The sequence below is a fragment of the Salmo trutta genome, chromosome 15, assembly GCF_901001165.1.
Source record: "Salmo trutta chromosome 15, fSalTru1.1, whole genome shotgun sequence".
Lineage (NCBI taxonomy): Eukaryota > Metazoa > Chordata > Actinopteri > Salmoniformes > Salmonidae > Salmo > Salmo trutta.
The window spans coordinates 11437002-11456443 of record NC_042971.1 but is presented as its reverse complement, the minus strand read 5'-3'; the positions used below and the strand labels follow the sequence as shown (position 1 = coordinate 11456443).

Below are 19442 nucleotides of genomic sequence, written 5' to 3'. Positions count from 1 at the left end.
GATCTTTGCCATCTTGGAAAAAAATGAATATCTCAAATGTGGTCCCTGAGCAATCGGGCGGATGGTCAGTGTGCGACCTGCCAGATGCAATACCCCCTGTGCTACGTGAAGGCGCCACACTCAACTAACAGTTGTTTATATAGGATTTTCTTCATTCTGTGACTCGTCCGTCACCTGACTCCTCTAAACAAACTGTTTGGATTCATGACGAGCCGATCAGTGGGAAGACAACTCATTTTGACCCCACAGCACCAAGAATATAACCTGCACTATTTGGTAATGAATGAACCTTAGCTAGCTACCAATTAGTGATCTGATCCAACAGCTACAATAATGTTACTGCTCCGTAACGTTAGTCGTCGTATTATTCTCTTGAAACAAAAAAAAACATTTCGCCGCTTGAACTTGTGTTGATGTATGCCTGTAATTTATCTGCGCTAGCTAGTTATCATTAGCTTACTAGCTAGCTGATAGCTTTGTAAAACAGGCCTGTATTTGCGAACACTCACGTTTGCCTGGTGTTCGGTACGCTAACTAGCCATGTTAGCCACTCGACTTTCTTGGCTACTGACTTTGAATTGTTAGGCTAGCGAACTACTTTTTAGTTTGCTGACGATGGCTAGTTAGGCTGCTAACAGTTATCGAACTAGCTAACAACATTTAGCCAGCTACAGTACATAGTTAACGTTAAAGTTTGTATATTGCTTACTGCTTAGCTATTTAGCTAACGTTAGCTACTTATAAACTGAAGCTTCAAAGTGTTTCACGTATTAGCTAGCTAGCTAACGTTAGCTAAGAAGCCAGAATAGTGTGAAAGTTAATATGGAAAAGAGTTGGGTAGTTAGCCCCTAATTGTCTGTTGGCTCTTGCCAGCAGTCATGCTAGCTAGGGAGGTTAACTAAAATAGTTAGTTAGCAAAAAAAAACCTGAGTAGAGATAAGTAAACAACTTTATTAGCCATAGCTACGACTAGTCGCGTGGCTAGCAACTTTATGAATTAGTAGCTAAGCCTGTCACGTAACAAATTTATCTAAATATTGAAACGCTGTTCATTTTATTCAGCTTACAGGTTTTCATCGGTACACATTGTTCCCCAGGAAGTGTTTTTACTATTTGTCTTGTGTGCCTCACAGCTAAGCCTTTGGTCTGTTTGTGCTTTGGCTGGGGTGAAAAACGCTGATGGCTCTCATGGATAAGCACAAAGTCAAGCGCCAGAGGCTGGACCGCATTTGTGAAGGTCAGTACATACTTTTTCCCCATATCACATTAGGGACTGACAATCCACGTGTACAAGCTTCTGTAGCTAACTAACATAGTTAAGGATTCTTGAACATTTAATATTTTTTATCCAATGTAGAATGGCCTTATGATGGACCATAGACATAGATAGGTGATGGACAGCATGAAGTTGTGCTTGACTTCATTATGGCAGACAATGGGGCACCTCTGCCCAGGCGTTACTGACATGCCAGATCTTACAACGCCTGGATAGCTATTTTACATATCAGCAAACCACATATGTTATAGCAATCTGTAAATTGATGAAACAGTTGATGAAGTGGCACGCAACCATTGGTTAATGCATGCAGCATCTGAGCAGGGGAATGTGACCAGTGTTATACTCTGTCCAATGTGTGAAGGGAAGGGTTCTCCAATGATTGATTGAATAACCGCTCTAATTCCATAAACAGTAAAAGAGCGAGGATGCCTGCCTGTGGTCCTTCACTGGCTGTTTAGGTTACATACTTTGATAAAACAGGAGTGCATTTGGAAAGTATTCAGACCCATTCTCTTCTTCCACATTTTGTTATATTACAGCCTTATTCTAGTTTGAGAAAAAAACAATCTACACACACAATACCCCATAATGACAAAACAAAAACATTTTGTTTGAAATTTTAGCAAATTTTATTTAAAATAAAAAAACATACCTTACTTGCATAATTATTCAGACCCTTTGCTATGAGACTTGAAATTGAGCTCAGGTGCATCCTGTTTCCATTGATCATCCTTGAGATGTTTCTACAACTTGATTGAAGTCCACCTGTGGTAAATTCAATTGACATGATTTGGAAAGGCACACCTGTCTTTTATATGGTCCCACAGTTGACGATGCATGTCAGAGCAAAAAAAACAAGCCATGAGGTTGAAGTAATTGTCCGTAGAGCTCCGAGACAGGATTGTGTCGAGGCACAGATTTGGGGAAGAGTACCAAAACATTTCTGCAGCATTGAAGGTCCCCAAGTCCACAGTGGGCTCCATCAATCAGCTGCTGGGTTTTCTGTTATTTACAGAGGTTTGGAACTCTTTCTTGTTGGTCTATTAACTAAAACTCCATCCCCAGGCTGAAATTTCAGGTGGTCTTTTCAAACTGCTCTTACACTTAAAGGGCATTATCATAATTTTCACAATTCAACAGTATTATTCCAACCTCAGATCTATTTACATATATCCACACTATCTACTACAGAAAATTCAGTTTTGAAAGCACTGTGCCTTATTCAAGGGTTTACATGTGGTTAGGCTATGTTTTATTGTAATTTTTTCTTCAATAGCTTTTGGCATATTATGCACTTTATTATTAATCTAGTTTACTGCATATTAAGTAGCAGTCTAGCTGCTCTTAGCAACGTGGGTATATTTACATACACTAGCGTTGCTTTCTATTGTATTGGGTTGCACAAAAACAGTCTCCGGGAAGCCAATTCCATTTCAACTTACTGTGCCAGTGGGCAGGAAGGTTGGTCATTATGGGAATTTGAGACAAAATATCTAAAGGATCGTATTATTAAACAGACTTTCCAAACGTGGATCTGTTGTAGACCCACTTCCTCTCTGCTTACCTCAGTGTCAAAATAAGTCCCCCACAAGTTATTCCTTTTTTGTCCACAAATGGCGCACATGCAGGACTACCTAACCTAGCGTCTCAATGCTAATAAGCTTTGTTTTGGTTGGTTAAGGCTGAATTGTTCCTCCCTCTGATTGGAGCAGGGGGCAGGCAGAAGGAGGAGGGTGTTTGCCTGGGATTGTGCCAAGCGAAAGCATTCTGACAGTAGCTGTAAGTGGAGAAGGAGAGGAAGAAAGGCTGGTCAACTGCAGCATGCAAGGTTAGGAGGATGAATGTCTTGTTTTTCTGGAACGAGAGAGGGGAAGCAGGGGTAGATGGATAGGACAGAGTACAAATCTGCTATTTGGTTTAGCATTTTTGTCCTTGGGGTCTCTTCTGGTATTGTGTGAGAGAGAGAGTGCTCTGGAGCTTGTGTGGCAGGGGGCTGGGTGGGGTCCTGCAGCATTATCAGCCACCCCTCCCTGCGAGCTCACTTACACCCACAGTGGCAGGCGGAGGGGGAGAATGAATGAACGCTGAATGAATGGCATTGTGTGCATGGCCCTGCTGCCGGTCAGACCAGGCTTTCCACACACACGCACACATGGTCATGCACACACTGCCAGGCGTCTGTCTCCAAGACCATATGGTGTATGTGTGTTGCCCGCTCTGCTCTCTATTTGTTGTGCACCTTTTTTGTTGTAGTTGTCGTTTTTAGGTTAATTTGTAATTATGCCTTTGTTTTTTTTGTCTAGATAGAAATGGGTTATTTTTGTAGGTTTGGTGAGTGCTCTGCTTTTGTTGTGTGTTTATATTCTGCTCCAATCGCCTGTGAAGATTTGTCAGACTAGCGCCTTATTACTGCCTTGTTTCATTTTCTGGATCAGATTAGAATGAGCCAAAAAAGCAATTTCTTTCTCCATGAGTTGTCCTTAAGCAGGAATGATGGAATTTGTTGGCAAACAGAACAGTAATCTGTACTTGGAGCCTTCATATTAAGGAAAGGAAGCAATTGACAGTCACAAGTGTCGTGGTCTGTGTGCACGCAGTGCTGTTGCTTTGAGTATTGCATTCTCGTCTCTTTAAGCATCAATAATGTCTAGGCTACTCTTTGATTTTCCTTAGCTCTGCAAAAAAACTAGCTCCACATAAGGCCCCTTGTGTGCCTGTTAATTCCATTCTAACTTGTGTTTAGTGTCATGATTTAGAAAGACACTGGTAGTTGCTTTTTTTTTTTTTTTGCTTGTCAGAGTTTTCTGCTGTCTCTACTTGGCACTCTGGCCTTAACGTTTTAGAATTGCGCTATTGGAATGGATTGGCATTCTACTGCCCTTCAAGGATTAGCAGAGTTACATTGCTGCATCACTTTAGGGGATTTCTCAACTGTTAATGAATTATCTTCCAGCTATCTCTTAGGGATGGGCATGGTTATTCGAATATCCAAACTGAAATTAGTATTTGATTACTCGGAGACTAGTCATTTTTGAAGACAATAAAAAATAAGGCCTATTTTAACAATGAAAAGGCTTAGTTAAAATTAAATGCAATTATCTGTGATGTTGCTATATAGCCTACAAGGATAGACCATGACATAAAAAATGTACAACAGTTTGAGTGCGCCCCATAAAAAAGACGCACCGGTAGCCTACACACATTTCACACGTGTAGCTTGTTGTTGTTATTGTCGGTCAATCAAAGCAGCGCTGCAGTGAAATGCACCATATGAGAAAGTGAAATTGGGTATTTCTAAATGGAAATACAATTACATAATTATTTTTGGCTAAATTAGGAGTAGCTACAATGATTGATTAACAAACAGCCTGTTGCTTCATATGAATGGAGTTGTTGGAGTCAAGGACAGGCAGCACAGCAACATAGCCTCTACTGTAGCTAGCTAGCTTCTTTACAAATATTTGATGAGGTCAAGACGGGCACTACCAGATGGTATAAATAACCTACAGTGAGGGAAAAAGTATTTCATCCCCTGCTGATTTTGTACGTTTGCCCACCGACAAAGAAATTATCAGTCGATAATTTTAGTGGTAGGTTTATTTGAACAGTGAGAGACAGAATAACAACAAAAATATCCAGAAAAACACATGTCAAAAATGTTATACATTTATTTGCATTTTAATGAGGGAAATAAGTATTTGACCCCCTCTCAATCAGAAAGATTTCTGGCTCCCAAGTGTCTTTTATACAGGTAACAAGCTGAGATTAGAGCACACTCTTAAAGGGAGTGCTCCTAATCTGTTTGTTGCCTGTATAAAAGACACATGTCCACAGAAGCAATCAATCAATCAGATTCCAAACTCTCCACCATGGCCAAGACCAAAGAGCTCTCCAAGGATGTCAAGGACAAGATTGTAGACCTACACAAGGCTGGAATGGGCTACAAGACCATCGCCAAGCAGCTTGGTGAGAAGGTGACAACAGTTGGTGCGATTATTCGCAAATGGAAGAAACACAAAATAACTGTCAATCTCCCTCGGCCTGGGGCTCCATTCAAGATCTCACCTTGTGGAGTTGCAATGATCATGAGAACGGTGAGGAATCGGCCCAGAACTACACGGGAGCATCTTGTCAATGATCTCAAGGCAGCAGGGACCATAGTCACCAAGAAAACAATTAGTAACACACTACGCCGTGAAGGACTGAAATCCTGCAGCGCCCGCAAGGTCCCCCTGCTCAAGAAAGCACATATACATGCCCGTCTGAAGTTTGCCAATGAACATCTGAATGATTCAGAGGACAACTGGGTGAACGTGTTATGGTCAGATGAGACCAAAATGGAGCTCTTTGGCATCAACTCAACTCGCTGTGTTTGGAGGAGGAGGAATGCTGCCTATGACCCCAAGAACACCATCCCCACCGTCAAACATGGAGGTGGAAACATTATGCTTTGGGGGGGTTTTTCTGCTAAGAGGACAGGACAACTTCACCGCATCAAAGGGACGATGGACGGGGCCATGCACCGTCAAATCTTGGGTGAGAACCTCCTTCCCTCAGCCAGGGCATTGAAAATGGGTCGTGGATGGGTATTCCAGCATGACAATGACCCAAAACACACGGCCAAGGCAACAAAAGAGTAGCTCAAGAAGAAGCACATTAAGGTCCTGGAGTGGCCTAGTCAGTCTCCAGACCTTAATCCCATAGAAAATCTGTGGAGGGAGCTGAAGGTTCGAGTTGCCAAACGTCAGCCTCGAAACCTTAATGACTTCGAGAAGATCTGCAAAGAGGAATGGGACAAAATCCCTCCTGAGATGTGTGCAAACCTGGTGGCCAACTACAAGAAACGTCTGACCTCTGTGATTGCCAACAAGGGTTTTGCCACCAAGTACTAAGTCATGTTTTGCAGAGGGGTCAAATACTTATTTCCCTCATTAAAATGCAAATACATTTACAACATTTTTGACATGCGTTTTTCTGGATTCTTTTGTTGTTATTCTGTCTCTCACTGTTCAAATAAACCTACCATTAAAATTATAGACTGATAATTTCTTTGTCAGTGGGCAAACGTACAAAATCAGCAGGGGATAAAATACTTTTTTCCCTCACTGTATGGCAACCACAAGTTTGACTAGCGCAAATTGGTTTGGCTACTCGCTTGCACTCTCTCTGCCATACAACCTCACCGGCCCCTGCCACTCCAGTCGTGCTAGCAAGTCTCCATTGAAGTCCCAAAAAAATACATGCTTTATTACGTGTTTCGACTATCCAGATATCTTAAATATCATGACATCTCCTAATGTAAAAAGGGTTTTAATAAATGTGATTATTATTCGAATAGTGAAATCATTTCAAATGCCCATCCCTATTATCTATCTTTGCTCATTTAGGTGTATATCGTATGTACGTTTTATTTATGAGATGTTTGTGGCGATAGGGCTGGCAGACAGGCTGTGTATTGTTGTAGAAGGGCAGGGGTTTCTGCCTCCAGACATAGACATTTAGGTCATGATCACTCAACAAGCCTGTGCCCCCAACCGTACCCTTCTGCTAATCTGCTAGAGGAGTCTCCCCTGATGAGGGAGGGTCTGGTGGGGGTTGGAGGACTGCCTTGTCTGTATTTGAGAATGAAGCCGACAGCTTTGTGTATTGTGTACTCTGAAATGGCAATTTTTTTGTATATATAGTGCATTCGGAAAGAATTCAGACCCCTTGACTTTTTCCACATTTTACATTGCAGCCTTATTCTAAAATGGATTACATTTGTGTTCCAAACCCCCCCCCCCCCCCACGCACACACACACACTACCCCATAATGAAAAAGCAAAAACAGGTTTTTAGAAATAAAATAAACTTTTAATATCACATTTACATAAGTATTCAGACCCTTTACTCAGTACTTTGTTGAAGCACCTTTGTCTGCGATTACAGCCTTGAGTCTTCTTGGGTATGATGCTACAAGCTTGGCACATCTGTATTTGTGGAGTTTCTCCCATTATTCTCTACAGATCCCCTCAAGCTCTGTCAGGTTGGATGGGGAGCGTCGCTGCACAGCTATTTTCAGGTCTCCAGATATGTTGGATTGGGTTCAAATCCGGGATCTGGCTGGGCCACTGCAGGACATTCAGAGACTTGTCCCGAAGCCACTCCTGCGTTGTCTTGGCTGTGTGCTTAGGGTCGTTGTCCTGTTGGAAGGTGGACCAATGCCCCAGTCTGAGGTCCTGAGCGCTCTGGAGCAGGTTTTCATCAAGGATCTCTCTGTACTTTGCTCTCTTAATCTTTCCCTCGACCCTGATTAGTCTCCCAGTCCCTGCCGCTGAAAAACTTCCCCGCAGCATGGTGCTGCCACCACCATGCTTCACCGTAGAGATGGTGCCCGGTTTCCTCCAGACGTGATGCTTTGCATTCAGGCCAAAGACTTCAATCTTGGTTTCATCAGACCAGAGAATCTTGTATCTAATGGTTTGGGAGTCCTTTAGGTGCCTTTTGGCAAACTCCAAGCGGGCTGCCTTTTACTGAGGAGTGGCTTCCGTCTGGCCACGTCTGGCCACCATAAAGGCCTGATTGGTGGAGCGCTGCAGAGATGGTTGTCTTTCTGGAAGATTCTCCCATCTCCATGGAGGAACTCTGTCAGAGTGAGACCTGAAAATAGCTGAGCAGCGACTCTCCCTTTAAAACCTGTTAGGGACAGATGTTCCGCTAGCGGAACGCCTCACCAATATCCAATGGTATAGAGTGGCGCGAATTACAAATACCTAAAAAATGCAAAAACTTCAAATTTTTCAAACATATGACTATTTTACACCATTTTAAAGACAAGACTCTCCTTTATCTAACCACATTGTCCGATTTCAAAAAGGCTTTACAACGAAAGCAAAACATTAGATTATGTCAGGAGAGTACCCAGCCAGAAATAATCACACACCCATTTTTCAAGCTAGCATATATGTCACAAAAACCAAAACCACAGCTAAATGCAGCACTAACCTTTGATGATCTTCCTCAGATGACACTCCTAGGACATTATGTTATACAATACATGCATGTTTTGTTCAATCAAGTTCATATTTATATAAAAAACCAGCTTTTTACATTAGCATGTTTTGTTCAGAACTAGCATACCCCCGCAAACTTCCGTTGAATTTACTAAATTACTCACAATAAACATTGACAAAAAAACATAATTATTTTAAGAATTATAGATACAGAACTCCTTTATGCAATCGCGGTGTCCAATTTTAAAATAGCTTTTCGGTGAAAGCACATTTTGCAATATTCTGAGTAGATAGCCCGGCCATCATGGCTAGCTATTTTGACACCCACCAAGTTTGGCACTCACCAAACTCAGATTTACTATACGAAAAATTGGATTACCTTTGCTGTTCTTCGGCAGAATGCACTCCCAGGACTTCTACTTCAACACCCAATGTTGTTTTGGTTCCAAATAATCCATAGTTATATCCAAATAGCTCCGTTTTGTTCGTGCGTTCAAATCACTATCCGAAGGGTGATGCGCCGGCGCGTTTCGTGACAAAAAATTCAAAATATTCCATTACCGTACTTGGAAGCATGTCAAACGCTGTTTAAAATCAATTTTTATGCGATTTTTCTCGTAAAATAGCGATAATATTCCAACCGGGAGACGTTGTATCCGTTCAAACACTGAAAGAAGAAAATGGAGTCGTCACTTGCACGCGCACACCAGTGCCATTGTTCTCAGAAGTACCACTCTCCAAAACCCCTACTGTTTTTCGCCCAGAGACTGCAGAGATCTCATTCCACGTTCTGGCGCCTTCTGAGAGCCAATGAAAGCCTTAGAAAATGTCTCGTTACAGCAGAGATCCTGTATTTTCGATAAAGAGGCTACAGAAGGCCAAGAAATGGTCAGACAGGGCACTTCCCATATAGAATCTTCTCAGGTTTTGGCCTGCCATATGAGTTCTGTTATACTCACAGACACCATTCAAACAGTTTTAGAAACTTTAGGGTGTTTTCTATCCAAATCTACTAATTATATGCATATTCTAGTTTCTGGGCAGGAGTAATAACCAGATTAAATCGGGTACGTTTTTTATCCGGCCGTGAAAATACTGCCCCCTATCCCAAACAGGTTAACACTAAGTGATTTTAAATGTAAAACAAATTGAAAGATAAAAAAAATGGTAACCTGGGTAGATTTTGGGCAGTAATAACTATCTCGGCCACTCAGGAACAGTCAATGTCTTCTTGGCAAGCAACTCCAGTGTAGATTTGACCTTGTGTTTTAGGTTATTGTTATGCTAAAAGGTGAATTCATCTCCCAATGTCTGGAAAGCAGACCGAAACAGGTTTTCCTCTAGGTTTTTGCCTGTGCTTAACTCCATTCAGTTTTTTTTTATCCTGTGAAAAACTCCCCAGTCCTTAACGATTACAAGCATTGCCATAACATGATTCAGCCACCACTATACTTGAAAAATATGTACAGTGGTACTCAGTAATGTTTGGATTTGCCCCAAACATAACACTTTGTATTCAGGTCAAAAAGTTAATAGCTTTGACACTTTTATTTATTTATTTATTTATTTATTTTTTTTTTTTGTGGTATTAATACTTTATTGCCTTGTTGCAAACAGGATGCATGTTAAGGAATATTTTTATTCTGTACAGGCTTTTTTGTTTTTACTCTGTCAATTAAGTTAGTATTGTGGAGTAACTACAATGTTGTTGATCCATCCTCAGTTTTCTCCTATCACAGCCTTTAAACTCGAACTGTTTTAAATTCACCATGGCCTCATGAAATCACTGAGCGGTTTCATTCCTCCCCGGCAACTGAGTTAGCAAGGACGCCTGTGTCTTTGTAGTGACTGGGTGCACTACAAAGTGTAATTGTTAACTTCACCATGCTCAAAGGAATATTCAATATCAGTTTTTTTGTATTATTACCCATCTACCAATAGCTGCCATTATTTGCGAGGCATTGGAAAACATGCCTGGTCTTTGTGGTTGAAATTCACTGCTTGACTGCGGGACCTTACATTTATCTGTATGTGTGTTTATTTGTAAAAATGTCGAGCAACATAATTCCACTTTGACATTATGGGGTAGTGTGTGTGTGTGTGCGGGTGTAGGCAAACGTTTAGGGGTGTGAATACTTTCTGAAGGCACTGTATGGTATGTTTGGGACATTTTATTGTGTTCTCAATAAACCCAAAAAATGTTAAGCCATCATTGGGCATTATGAAGCAATTATTTATTGAAATACTGCCATTTTGAAACCTGTCCTTTTTGGCACCATGGATTTAGTTGGTGGGAATTTTGGAATACTGCTGCCCGAGAGTGTAATAGGTTAAATTTGCAATGGCACTATAACTTTGAGAGACATCCTGGCTTTTTGTAGATGTGTTTTTGTCATCATAAAGGGATTTTGCAAAAATGGGTTCCCTCTGTCCTTGCTGGACATAATGCGTTCATATGGGATTTTACTTAGTGACGTGTACAGGGCGGGTTTCCAGTCGCGTTTCTTAAGTGACACAGTATATCATCATATTGTATATCACTGTAATCCCTAGACTTCAGTGAACACTTAAATCATGTTTTTCCAGTGTAAAATGTAACTTTGTATTTAATACATCACTTTGAAAGTGAAAATTATAATTATTTTACAGCAATTTCTGATGGGTTTTCATTGTTACGATCATAAAGAACAAAACAAATGATGTATGTTTTTGGTGGTTTTATTGAATGTGTTCCCCAGTCAATCTTAAACATGCAGATGTTGAGGAAACTGTGGAAATTGACAGTTTGGCCCATGTGATCATGTAGATGGTCTATCTGATTGACACTATAGAAAGGAGACATGGGGGGGATCCCATTTGACATTGCCGGTGTTGTATTTATCTAGGCATTCGCCCCCCTATTCTGAATGGGCCGATGCACCCGCGGCCCCTGGTGGCTCTGTTGGATGGGCGTGACTGCACCGTGGAGATGCCTGTCCTGAAGGACGTGGCCACAGTGGCCTTCTGTGATGCCCAGTCCACCCAGGAGATCCACGAGAAGGTTTAACCAACTATCTCTCCTATACACCTCGAAGTATCTATCTGCATTTCTTTAAAGTTGGGAAATGGATGCTTCGTGAACCTGTCTGTTTTTGTGGTGGGGGCTATTTCCAACTCAATGGAGCTAGGGAAAGTATTTGCTCTTTTAGTGCAATGGTAGAATAAGGATATGTCTGAACTTGTACATTCTCTCCCTGGTGCTTCAGGTGCTGAATGAGGCAGTGGGTGCCCTGATGTACCACACCATCAGCCTTTCGCGGGACGACCTGGACAAGTTCAAGGGCCTGCGGATCATTGTGCGAATCGGCAGTGGCTTCGACAACGTGGACATCAAGGCTGCGGCTGAACTAGGTTGGCTACTGTATCAATACTTTGCTTCACCTCCCCATCTCTTTTTCTTCTACCTACTACACCCATCCATCCATTCACCTCAGTATGTATCATAACTAACCGCTGTCTCCTTTGTGCTCTGTCCCCCTCAGGTATAGCTGTGTGTAATGTGCCTGCGACATCAGTGGAAGAGACGGCGGACACGTCCATGTGTCTGATCCTGAACCTGTACCGCCGCGTCACCTGGATGCACCAGGCTATGAGAGAGGGCACCAGGGCTTCCAGCGTGGAGCAGATCAGGGAGGTGGCCAGTGGAGCTGCCCGCATCCGGGGAGAGACGCTGGGCATCATCGGCCTGGGTGAGGAGGGAAATTGATCTTGTCTTAGCGAAGGATCTCTGCAAGTGCAGTCATCATAGGACACACATGTTAATTCAAGTTTTCTGATGTGTTTCGAAGTTGCAGTGTCTTTTTATTTTTTATAATCATCATTATTATTATTGGTGTCCTCTCAGATCATTTTAATGTATATTTAAAGTAAACCATTTTTAGTTTTCTGAGAAGTAGTGAGAGGTTCCTCTGACCGCTACGCCATCCTCCAGTCTGAGTGTATCTTGTGGCGCAGGGCGAGTGGGCCAAGCTGTAGCGCTGCGGGCCAAGGCTTTTGGCTTCAGTGTGATGTTCTACGACCCCTACCTGCCAGACGGAGTGGAGCGCTCTCTGGGCCTGCAGAGAATGGCCACCCTGCAGGACCTGCTCATCCACTCTGACTGTGTGTCACTGCACTGCAGCCTCAACGAGCACAACCATCACCTCATCAACGATTTCACCATTAAACAGGTATAAGACACACGCCCACTACTGTTGCAAGGTAAACCGACGCTTCTGTGCTTTTTTTCCCTCAATACTCTTAACATGGAAAAATGGTTCGTAACTAGAATTTGTTACTTTCGGTAGTTCTGTCAATTGCGGAACTATCAGTCCAGCCGACGCCTTATTATAGTGTGCACCGTGCCTGCTCCACTTCCACCTTGATCACACCGATAGCGTCGTTGTCACATCTGGATATGTATGCAACAAAAGTTCAACATTCACCTTCTGCTACCATTTCTGTCAAGCCGCCTACGCATACAGTTTGACGCATACGCTCGATAAATCCAACATATGCACCACACAGAACGCACTGCAACTGCCTCTGCAACGCAATGCTGCAAAGCAAACGCAGATTTCCATTGGAAATTAATGTACATCTGGTGTATCAAAATGCAGTGACGCTGTCGGTGTGATTGAGGCGTTAGTCATTGCTAGCCTGCACTGGGAGTCTGGGCTGCATCATGTTAGCTCCCCCTCATGCGGCCTCTCGTTTCTCCCAAAGATGATCAGCGAACAGACTGCCTCGTGAATGCCGTCAGAACTGGTTAAAGAGACGGCGCACATTTTTTGAAAATAAACTACTTCTATGCAAATGTTGATCAGTACAATAAAATAAGTCCCAAATGGAAGGGAAACAGATTGTCATCTGTAGCCCCATGAAATCAGGCAAAACAAACTCAACTCAATGCATGCTCACCTATTGAGAATGCATTTACCTGTATTATGGCCAAGCCTAGGCTACGTCTTGATTTACCCAGTTTATCAATAGAGATTTACCATTCAAGTAAATGATTACCATTATGTATTTGGATTAGTAAGAACAAAGTTTAATTGATTTATGCATACTTGGCTGTCTCTACTGTGGTATCAAGTATTGTGATACTAAACCTGGTATTGAAATCAAAGTAAAAATTCTGGTATTGTGACAACCCCAACACACACCTGTACACAATTTCTGCCACCCGCAACACCCTCATTACCAATGTGTTATTTCTGTCTGCATGGCTTGCTGACTGATCTGTCGTATGTGCAGATGCGTCAGGGAGCATTTTTGGTTAACACGGCTCGCGGGGGCCTGGTGGATGAGAGGGCCCTGGCCCAGGCACTGAAAGAGGGCAGGATACGGGGTGCTGCCTTGGACGTACACGAGACGGAGCCCTTCAGGTCAGCTTCCTCCCAGCCCACAGGCACTTATAGCCTCATCCTGCTTATAGCCCAGTCATGTAAAACGTGTAAACAATAACTGGTTTGACGGTTGTGATTCACCATTTTAACATTGTTTTTTTATGAACACCCCCTTGCGCACACACTTTAATCAGTCTCACCGGTCTGTTTATCTATCCTTCTCCAGCTTCTCTCAGGGCCCGTTGAAGGATGCCCCCAATCTGGTTTGCACCCCCCACGCATCCTGGTACAGTGAGCAGGCGTCACTCGAGGCGCGGGAGGAGGCAGCTAGGGAAGTGCGCCGGGCCATCACAGGTATTCAGTTATGCAAGCCTCAGTGTATAACAGCATATTTGTAGGCGTTAGGCACGTACACTAGGGTACAATGATACATTTCCATTTCTGTGCAGAGTGAACAACAGTCGGTCCACGTGAGACTTGGCACAGTAGCCCTAACCACTAAGTGATATAGTTTATGTATTACAGCCCACAAGTTGTTTTGTAGTCCATCCCAAAAAACCTTATCAAGAGTTGTCACTAAGTAGACTTTGATCAGTTTGACTGTTGTGGTGTTTTTTTTCCAACAGGCCGCATCCCTGACAGTCTGAAGAACTGTGTGAACAAGGAGTATCTGATGGCAACGCCCCAGTGGCCTGGCATGGACCCTGGGGCTGTGCACTCGGAACACAACGGAGTTACTGATTACAGGTACGACCATGCTTTGTGGAGACTGTTAAGAGGGACAGTAAGCACCTGTAGGTAATAAATGAGTGACAGTAAAGACAACTCCAGGTTTTGATGACATCTGGCTTGTGATATATGACCCTAGAAAGATAATTCCATATAATGCTATTCTAATTCTTCTGTCTCAACTCTTCATTTGTCAACAGGTTCTCTACTGGTCTAGTGGGAGTGGCAGCAGGAGGCCTGACGGGGGCAGGCGCTGCAGTGGAGGGAATTGTTGCAGGGAACCTGGCTATGGCACATGGGATTGCCCCCGTGTCCCGACCTCCCCACACACCGTCGCCGGGGCAACCCTCTAAAGCAGAAACAGACAGAGACATGCCAACGGACCAGTAGCCAGCTGTCCCCATTTCCCCTCTGGTCCACAACATTCCGTCATCACTCTTCATGTTCATGCAAGCAGATACACTAGTATTGAGGTCCATTCTGAACCAGCTTTGGTCCCATCCAACAGAACAGAATCCTTCACGAGAGACCAGTCTGCATAGACTCCCTACACTCGTCCTCTTTTCTCTCATCCAGAAAGCAATAAGTGGATTACTCAAGGATTTTTTCCAGTTTGCTTTTAAGCCCCTCTGTGTCTGACTTTCCTGTGGCTCAGTGTTTTTGTAAATGACTCCTTTACGGAGAGAAACCTGTTTTTCCTGTATTTTTTTTGTTTTTTATATCAATTGCTGTTTGACATGCTATAAAGTGAAGCATGAGTCTGGAATGGTATAGAAGATGAATAACATTTTTTCCACTACTATTTGTTCACAAACCTTACAAAGGATTTTATATTATTGGCCTCAATACATTTCTAGTTATCACAATAAAAGTGTGGCTCTGACTTTTTATGAGCTTTTTGATGTGAATTGAATAATATCGCAAGATATGCCTCTGCTGATAAGGAAAATACATACAGTATACAATGTTTGTCAAGACCACCACCTACACTTATTTTCTCTGTTGGTCTTGGAATATTTTCATGATTAAATGTATAGATCTTCTGCACATCCTTGTGGTTGCCAAGACTAGAGGGACGGCGGTTTTCTTACCTTTCTATTTTCCTTTATATGTTACCTTTGGATATGAATACAACATGAAAACTATATCTTTTGCCAAGTACTCAAATGATCTATCCTCCTTCACAGCACTCTAGTATCAGCATTGCCCCTCAGTGTCTGCTGTCATTGATGCTATAATTTTGGGTGTTCACCTTGTGTAGTTACTACTGCAGGCATTGAAACTTATTTGACCTGTATGGATTCCATAGTGGCTGTCAATCTCAAATGGAATGGAGTAATGAGGCTTCATGACTAGGATGATGGCAAAATGTGTCCACACCCATAGTAATATTTGTAAGGGGGCAGGAGCCCAGTTGATGTTGGGTTCAGTTCAATGTCCTGACCACATCTGAACACTTGTTTGTTTTCTGCTCTGGGTGAACCTAGTGCTCACTGCTGTGTTTGTGGGTGTGCCAGGCACGCATCTATGGCTTGGTCACAGGGTTGTTCACAACCATATTCAGAACGTTTGACGACCGGAGGACAGCGGTTCATTACTACTACATGAATTCGAGAAGTGGTTAGATGGCTTCATTTCATAATGGTCTTAATCTGAATTAATGCTTGGTACTTTGGCTGGCTTCCGGGTTAAGCGGGCATTGTGTCAAGAAGCAGTGTACCTGTGGACATAGACCAGGGAATCCGTGGCAGGGATATCCAATCTGTTTACCGACGATCAAGGCAAGTATAAGAAAAGATGAAGTGAAAAATCGAGAGTATAATTTTGGGTGTGTACTTAGCATTGCAGTCCGATGTGGGTAATGAAGTCCCTTATTGTATAAGGTCAGCAATTCCGATATGCTAGTGGCAAAGCCATAACCCCCCCCCCCCCACACACACACACACACACAAAAAGTAGTCTGGGAACCACTCTGTTTAGCGATCATTCCACTCCTTGTTATGCTAAACCGAATAATCTTTGGCATATGTCACGAAGTCGAATGATAGCTAAACAGACTGGTACCTAGGCTACCCACGCAGGCCTACAGTCATAGAAAATCTAGGGAGTTTATACATAATATCACACTGGCACAGCTTCAGAGTTGTGTAAGTGTGTTACTGGAGAAGGGGACCTTCAGCCAAAGGTGGACAGCCTCCCATAATGCCTACTTTTAATCAGGGGTAATTTACAAATGGGAAAGCAGTGGAATGGAATTCTGCCATCTTTGGCCATCATGATCTATAGAATTTCATTTCAACCCCTACTCGTAATTACACACTGGCCAGGTATAGGGAAATGCCTGTTATACCTCATTAACAGATATCGAATGTAGCTTACTCTGTTATTCCTCTTAACAGATACTGCTGAGATCTATTACCAATTTTAAATATGTGAAATCACTGTTGGCCCATCTGTTAGTAAATTGCATGATTTACTCAGTTTCAGCAGATTTCTCTGATTTAACTAAAAGAAAATAAATACTCCCTGATGAGTCTTGACCTCCATGCTTGTAGTTTTGAAGTTGTCTTGTATGTTTCTCTTTATGGGTATTAATGAATTAGTAATTAGAATCCCCCCCCCAAAATTAAGAAATGAGATTCAAGCGAGTAACAATGGAGCTACAACAGAATTAATAGTTGTCCTTGCCTATTTCATCAACCAAGTTTTATCAGTATTGAGATTACTTGTTTTATTGACATTGCAACAGAGAATATGAACAGTAAAGGGGAATCAAGCATTGTTACTAAAGTGGACTTCTTGCTGACACCCATATAATTTTTTTTATTTATATGCAGAGGTAGTACATTGAGCTACACAGCTGTGATGAAGGCCTTATCCTGGACCTAACGTTAACTTCCCTCCCAAGTTATTTCCCACCCTCCCTAACTGGGTGCTCCACTCTGCTCCTTTTTAGTTAAGTTAAATATAGCTTAGATCTGTATTCTGAAGACTTCATCTTGACAGCCCTAGTAACAGCATGATTAGAGCGTTAGTGTCTCTCTGGGTTCGTTCAAGCATATGTTTTACGTAAACTGATCATTTGAATTATCTGGAAAACAGAGCAAATTGAAATTAGCTGAGGGGGGTGGGATGTATGGGAGAGAGATCAAATCTTTAGAAATGGAATCCATGTGGTTCAAATTTGATGTGATTGATTCCTGGATAATTTACAACATACAGAAATGTAATGTGCATTAGGCTATTCTATTTCATGTTTAGATTTCTCAATCAGACTGCAAAATGAGAGCAACCCAATACATTTGTAATTAGGATTTATTCTGAACTTTTTAAATAGAAACAATCATTGTGTAAGCTTCTACAATAAAGTATTTTAATAAAAAGTTATGTTCCTCTGAAATGTTTCAGGCATGGTAATGCATTTTTGTCCGTTAGATTGTATTATTTTCATTGTTGGTCTCAGAATATGAATTCACAATGGTCAAAGCTTCCCATGCAATAATTAAAAGTGGTGTGTGTGTGCATTTTAGCATTTGAAAAGCTGTCACATTTATAATTTCCAGTAAGCCTGTCAGACAGAGCCATCCTGCACAGTGTACCTGCGGATTTCAAAAAGCCAAACTTGCGTGCTCAAATAGTGTGTGATTGCGGCCTGCAATTTTGGGCTTAACTGCATGTGGCATTCCTCCATCTGCAGGAAAACAGAACTGCCCGACAGGCGGTGGCGAAGGACACTACCTGTCGCTCCAGCAGGCGGGAGGCTGGGGAGACAGTTTGCTAACTAGCTAGCTTGCTAGTTAGCGACTCTGTGTGCTAGTTAGCTAACTAGCACATGGTGTCACTCTGTCTCCCACCTGCTGTGTAATGGAGACTTGATATTCTGGATTTCCCCTGACTGTCTATGTGATTAAAATGTGGGTAAAAAGGGTAATAAAAGTATTAGAGTTTTTCGTTAGGCTATGCCATCATTATAGTAGTATAATTAATGTGCAATATTATACCTTAATGTATGTGTAATCTGATGATGTGTTGGATAGCAGATGTAACAGATATACCAGCCACCCCACACATCTCTATCAAAGCTGTGAGGAAGTGATGTAATAAATAAAACAGACACCCTCGTCGTAACGTTAACAGAACTGTGGGAAAGCAGTGCTCGGCCGGCGGGGGCGAAGGACTATGGCCTTTTATCAATTAGATGTGCTCACCTCCTGCGTCCTGTCCTCCGTCCTCTCTCGCCTCCTTTTGAAAAAGGTCAGAGATGTTCGTTCTCCACTCGCGCCCATTAAGCCAATGAAGTTTACAGTGTGGTAGTGTCGGGGTAGGTTCCTTGTCCCTTGTCAATCATTGGCTTATTGGTGAAATCAGCAGTCAGACAATATCTTTAAGTAAATCAATCAAACCTTTATTAATGCAATTGCAGACAGAAGTTAACAATGGAAACAGCATGTATGTCTCAGTAAGTTCTGCAACCAACCAAAGGGCACAGCTGATTATATACATGTGATCACTCCCTGGTGGTGCGATCACCTACGTCGAAGCATATGTGCAGCAATAAGCTGAGGTTACCTTAAGGTAACCTAGTACAGTAGCTTCGCTGAATTCATTAGCATTGTCCAATGTCACGCAAGACACTGGTTACTTCTCTTTATATAGTTTCGTTCTGACTCACACCCAGCCTGCAAGCACACTCTTGCGACAGCTAGGGCTTAACCGCAAAAACTAATATAGATTGCACAAGCTAAGTATAGTGGCAGAGTTCAGACACATAGCAACAGTACAATAGTGCGACAAGAATATGAATCTTAAGGTCCCCTTAATCAATAATGGGGAGGGTCTTTGGGACCCTACCCCCTACAGTAGATTTAAAACTCTTCAGCAGTGGGATACACATGAGTAACCTCGATGAAAGGTCGATCGAGGAGGGGAGGACACTTCCGTTTACCTACTAACGAATTGACACATTCCTCGACCACTAGACCACTTATTGGTTTCCAGGTCACAGATGAGGGAGGACAGAGGAGAAAGGAATGAGTGCGGTCTTTCTCGTTCAAAATATATTTTATATTTGAGATT

At 42.4% G+C, this 19442-nt stretch overlaps 1 protein-coding gene across 2 annotated transcripts; it reads left to right on the top strand.

Moving 5' to 3' along the window:
- The first annotated feature begins 143 nt into the window (after positions 1 to 143).
- Positions 144 to 17749, top strand: LOC115148478 (C-terminal-binding protein 1). Of its 2 annotated transcripts, none has more exons than XM_029690392.1 (10): positions 144 to 276; positions 1134 to 1237; positions 11157 to 11311; positions 11517 to 11661; positions 11793 to 11999; positions 12265 to 12479; positions 13546 to 13676; positions 13864 to 13991; positions 14264 to 14384; positions 14567 to 17749. In XM_029690392.1, the coding sequence occupies exons 2-10, from the start codon at positions 1180 to 1182 to the stop codon at positions 14754 to 14756; spliced, it is 1350 nt and encodes a 449-aa protein (XP_029546252.1). In that variant the 5' UTR covers positions 144 to 276; positions 1134 to 1179; the 3' UTR covers positions 14757 to 17749. The 2 variants fall into 2 exon arrangements, with proteins under 2 accessions (XP_029546252.1, XP_029546253.1); XM_029690393.1 differs by lacking the exon at positions 144 to 276 and adding an exon at positions 2992 to 3107.
- Positions 17750 to 19442: the final 1693 nt, after the last annotated feature.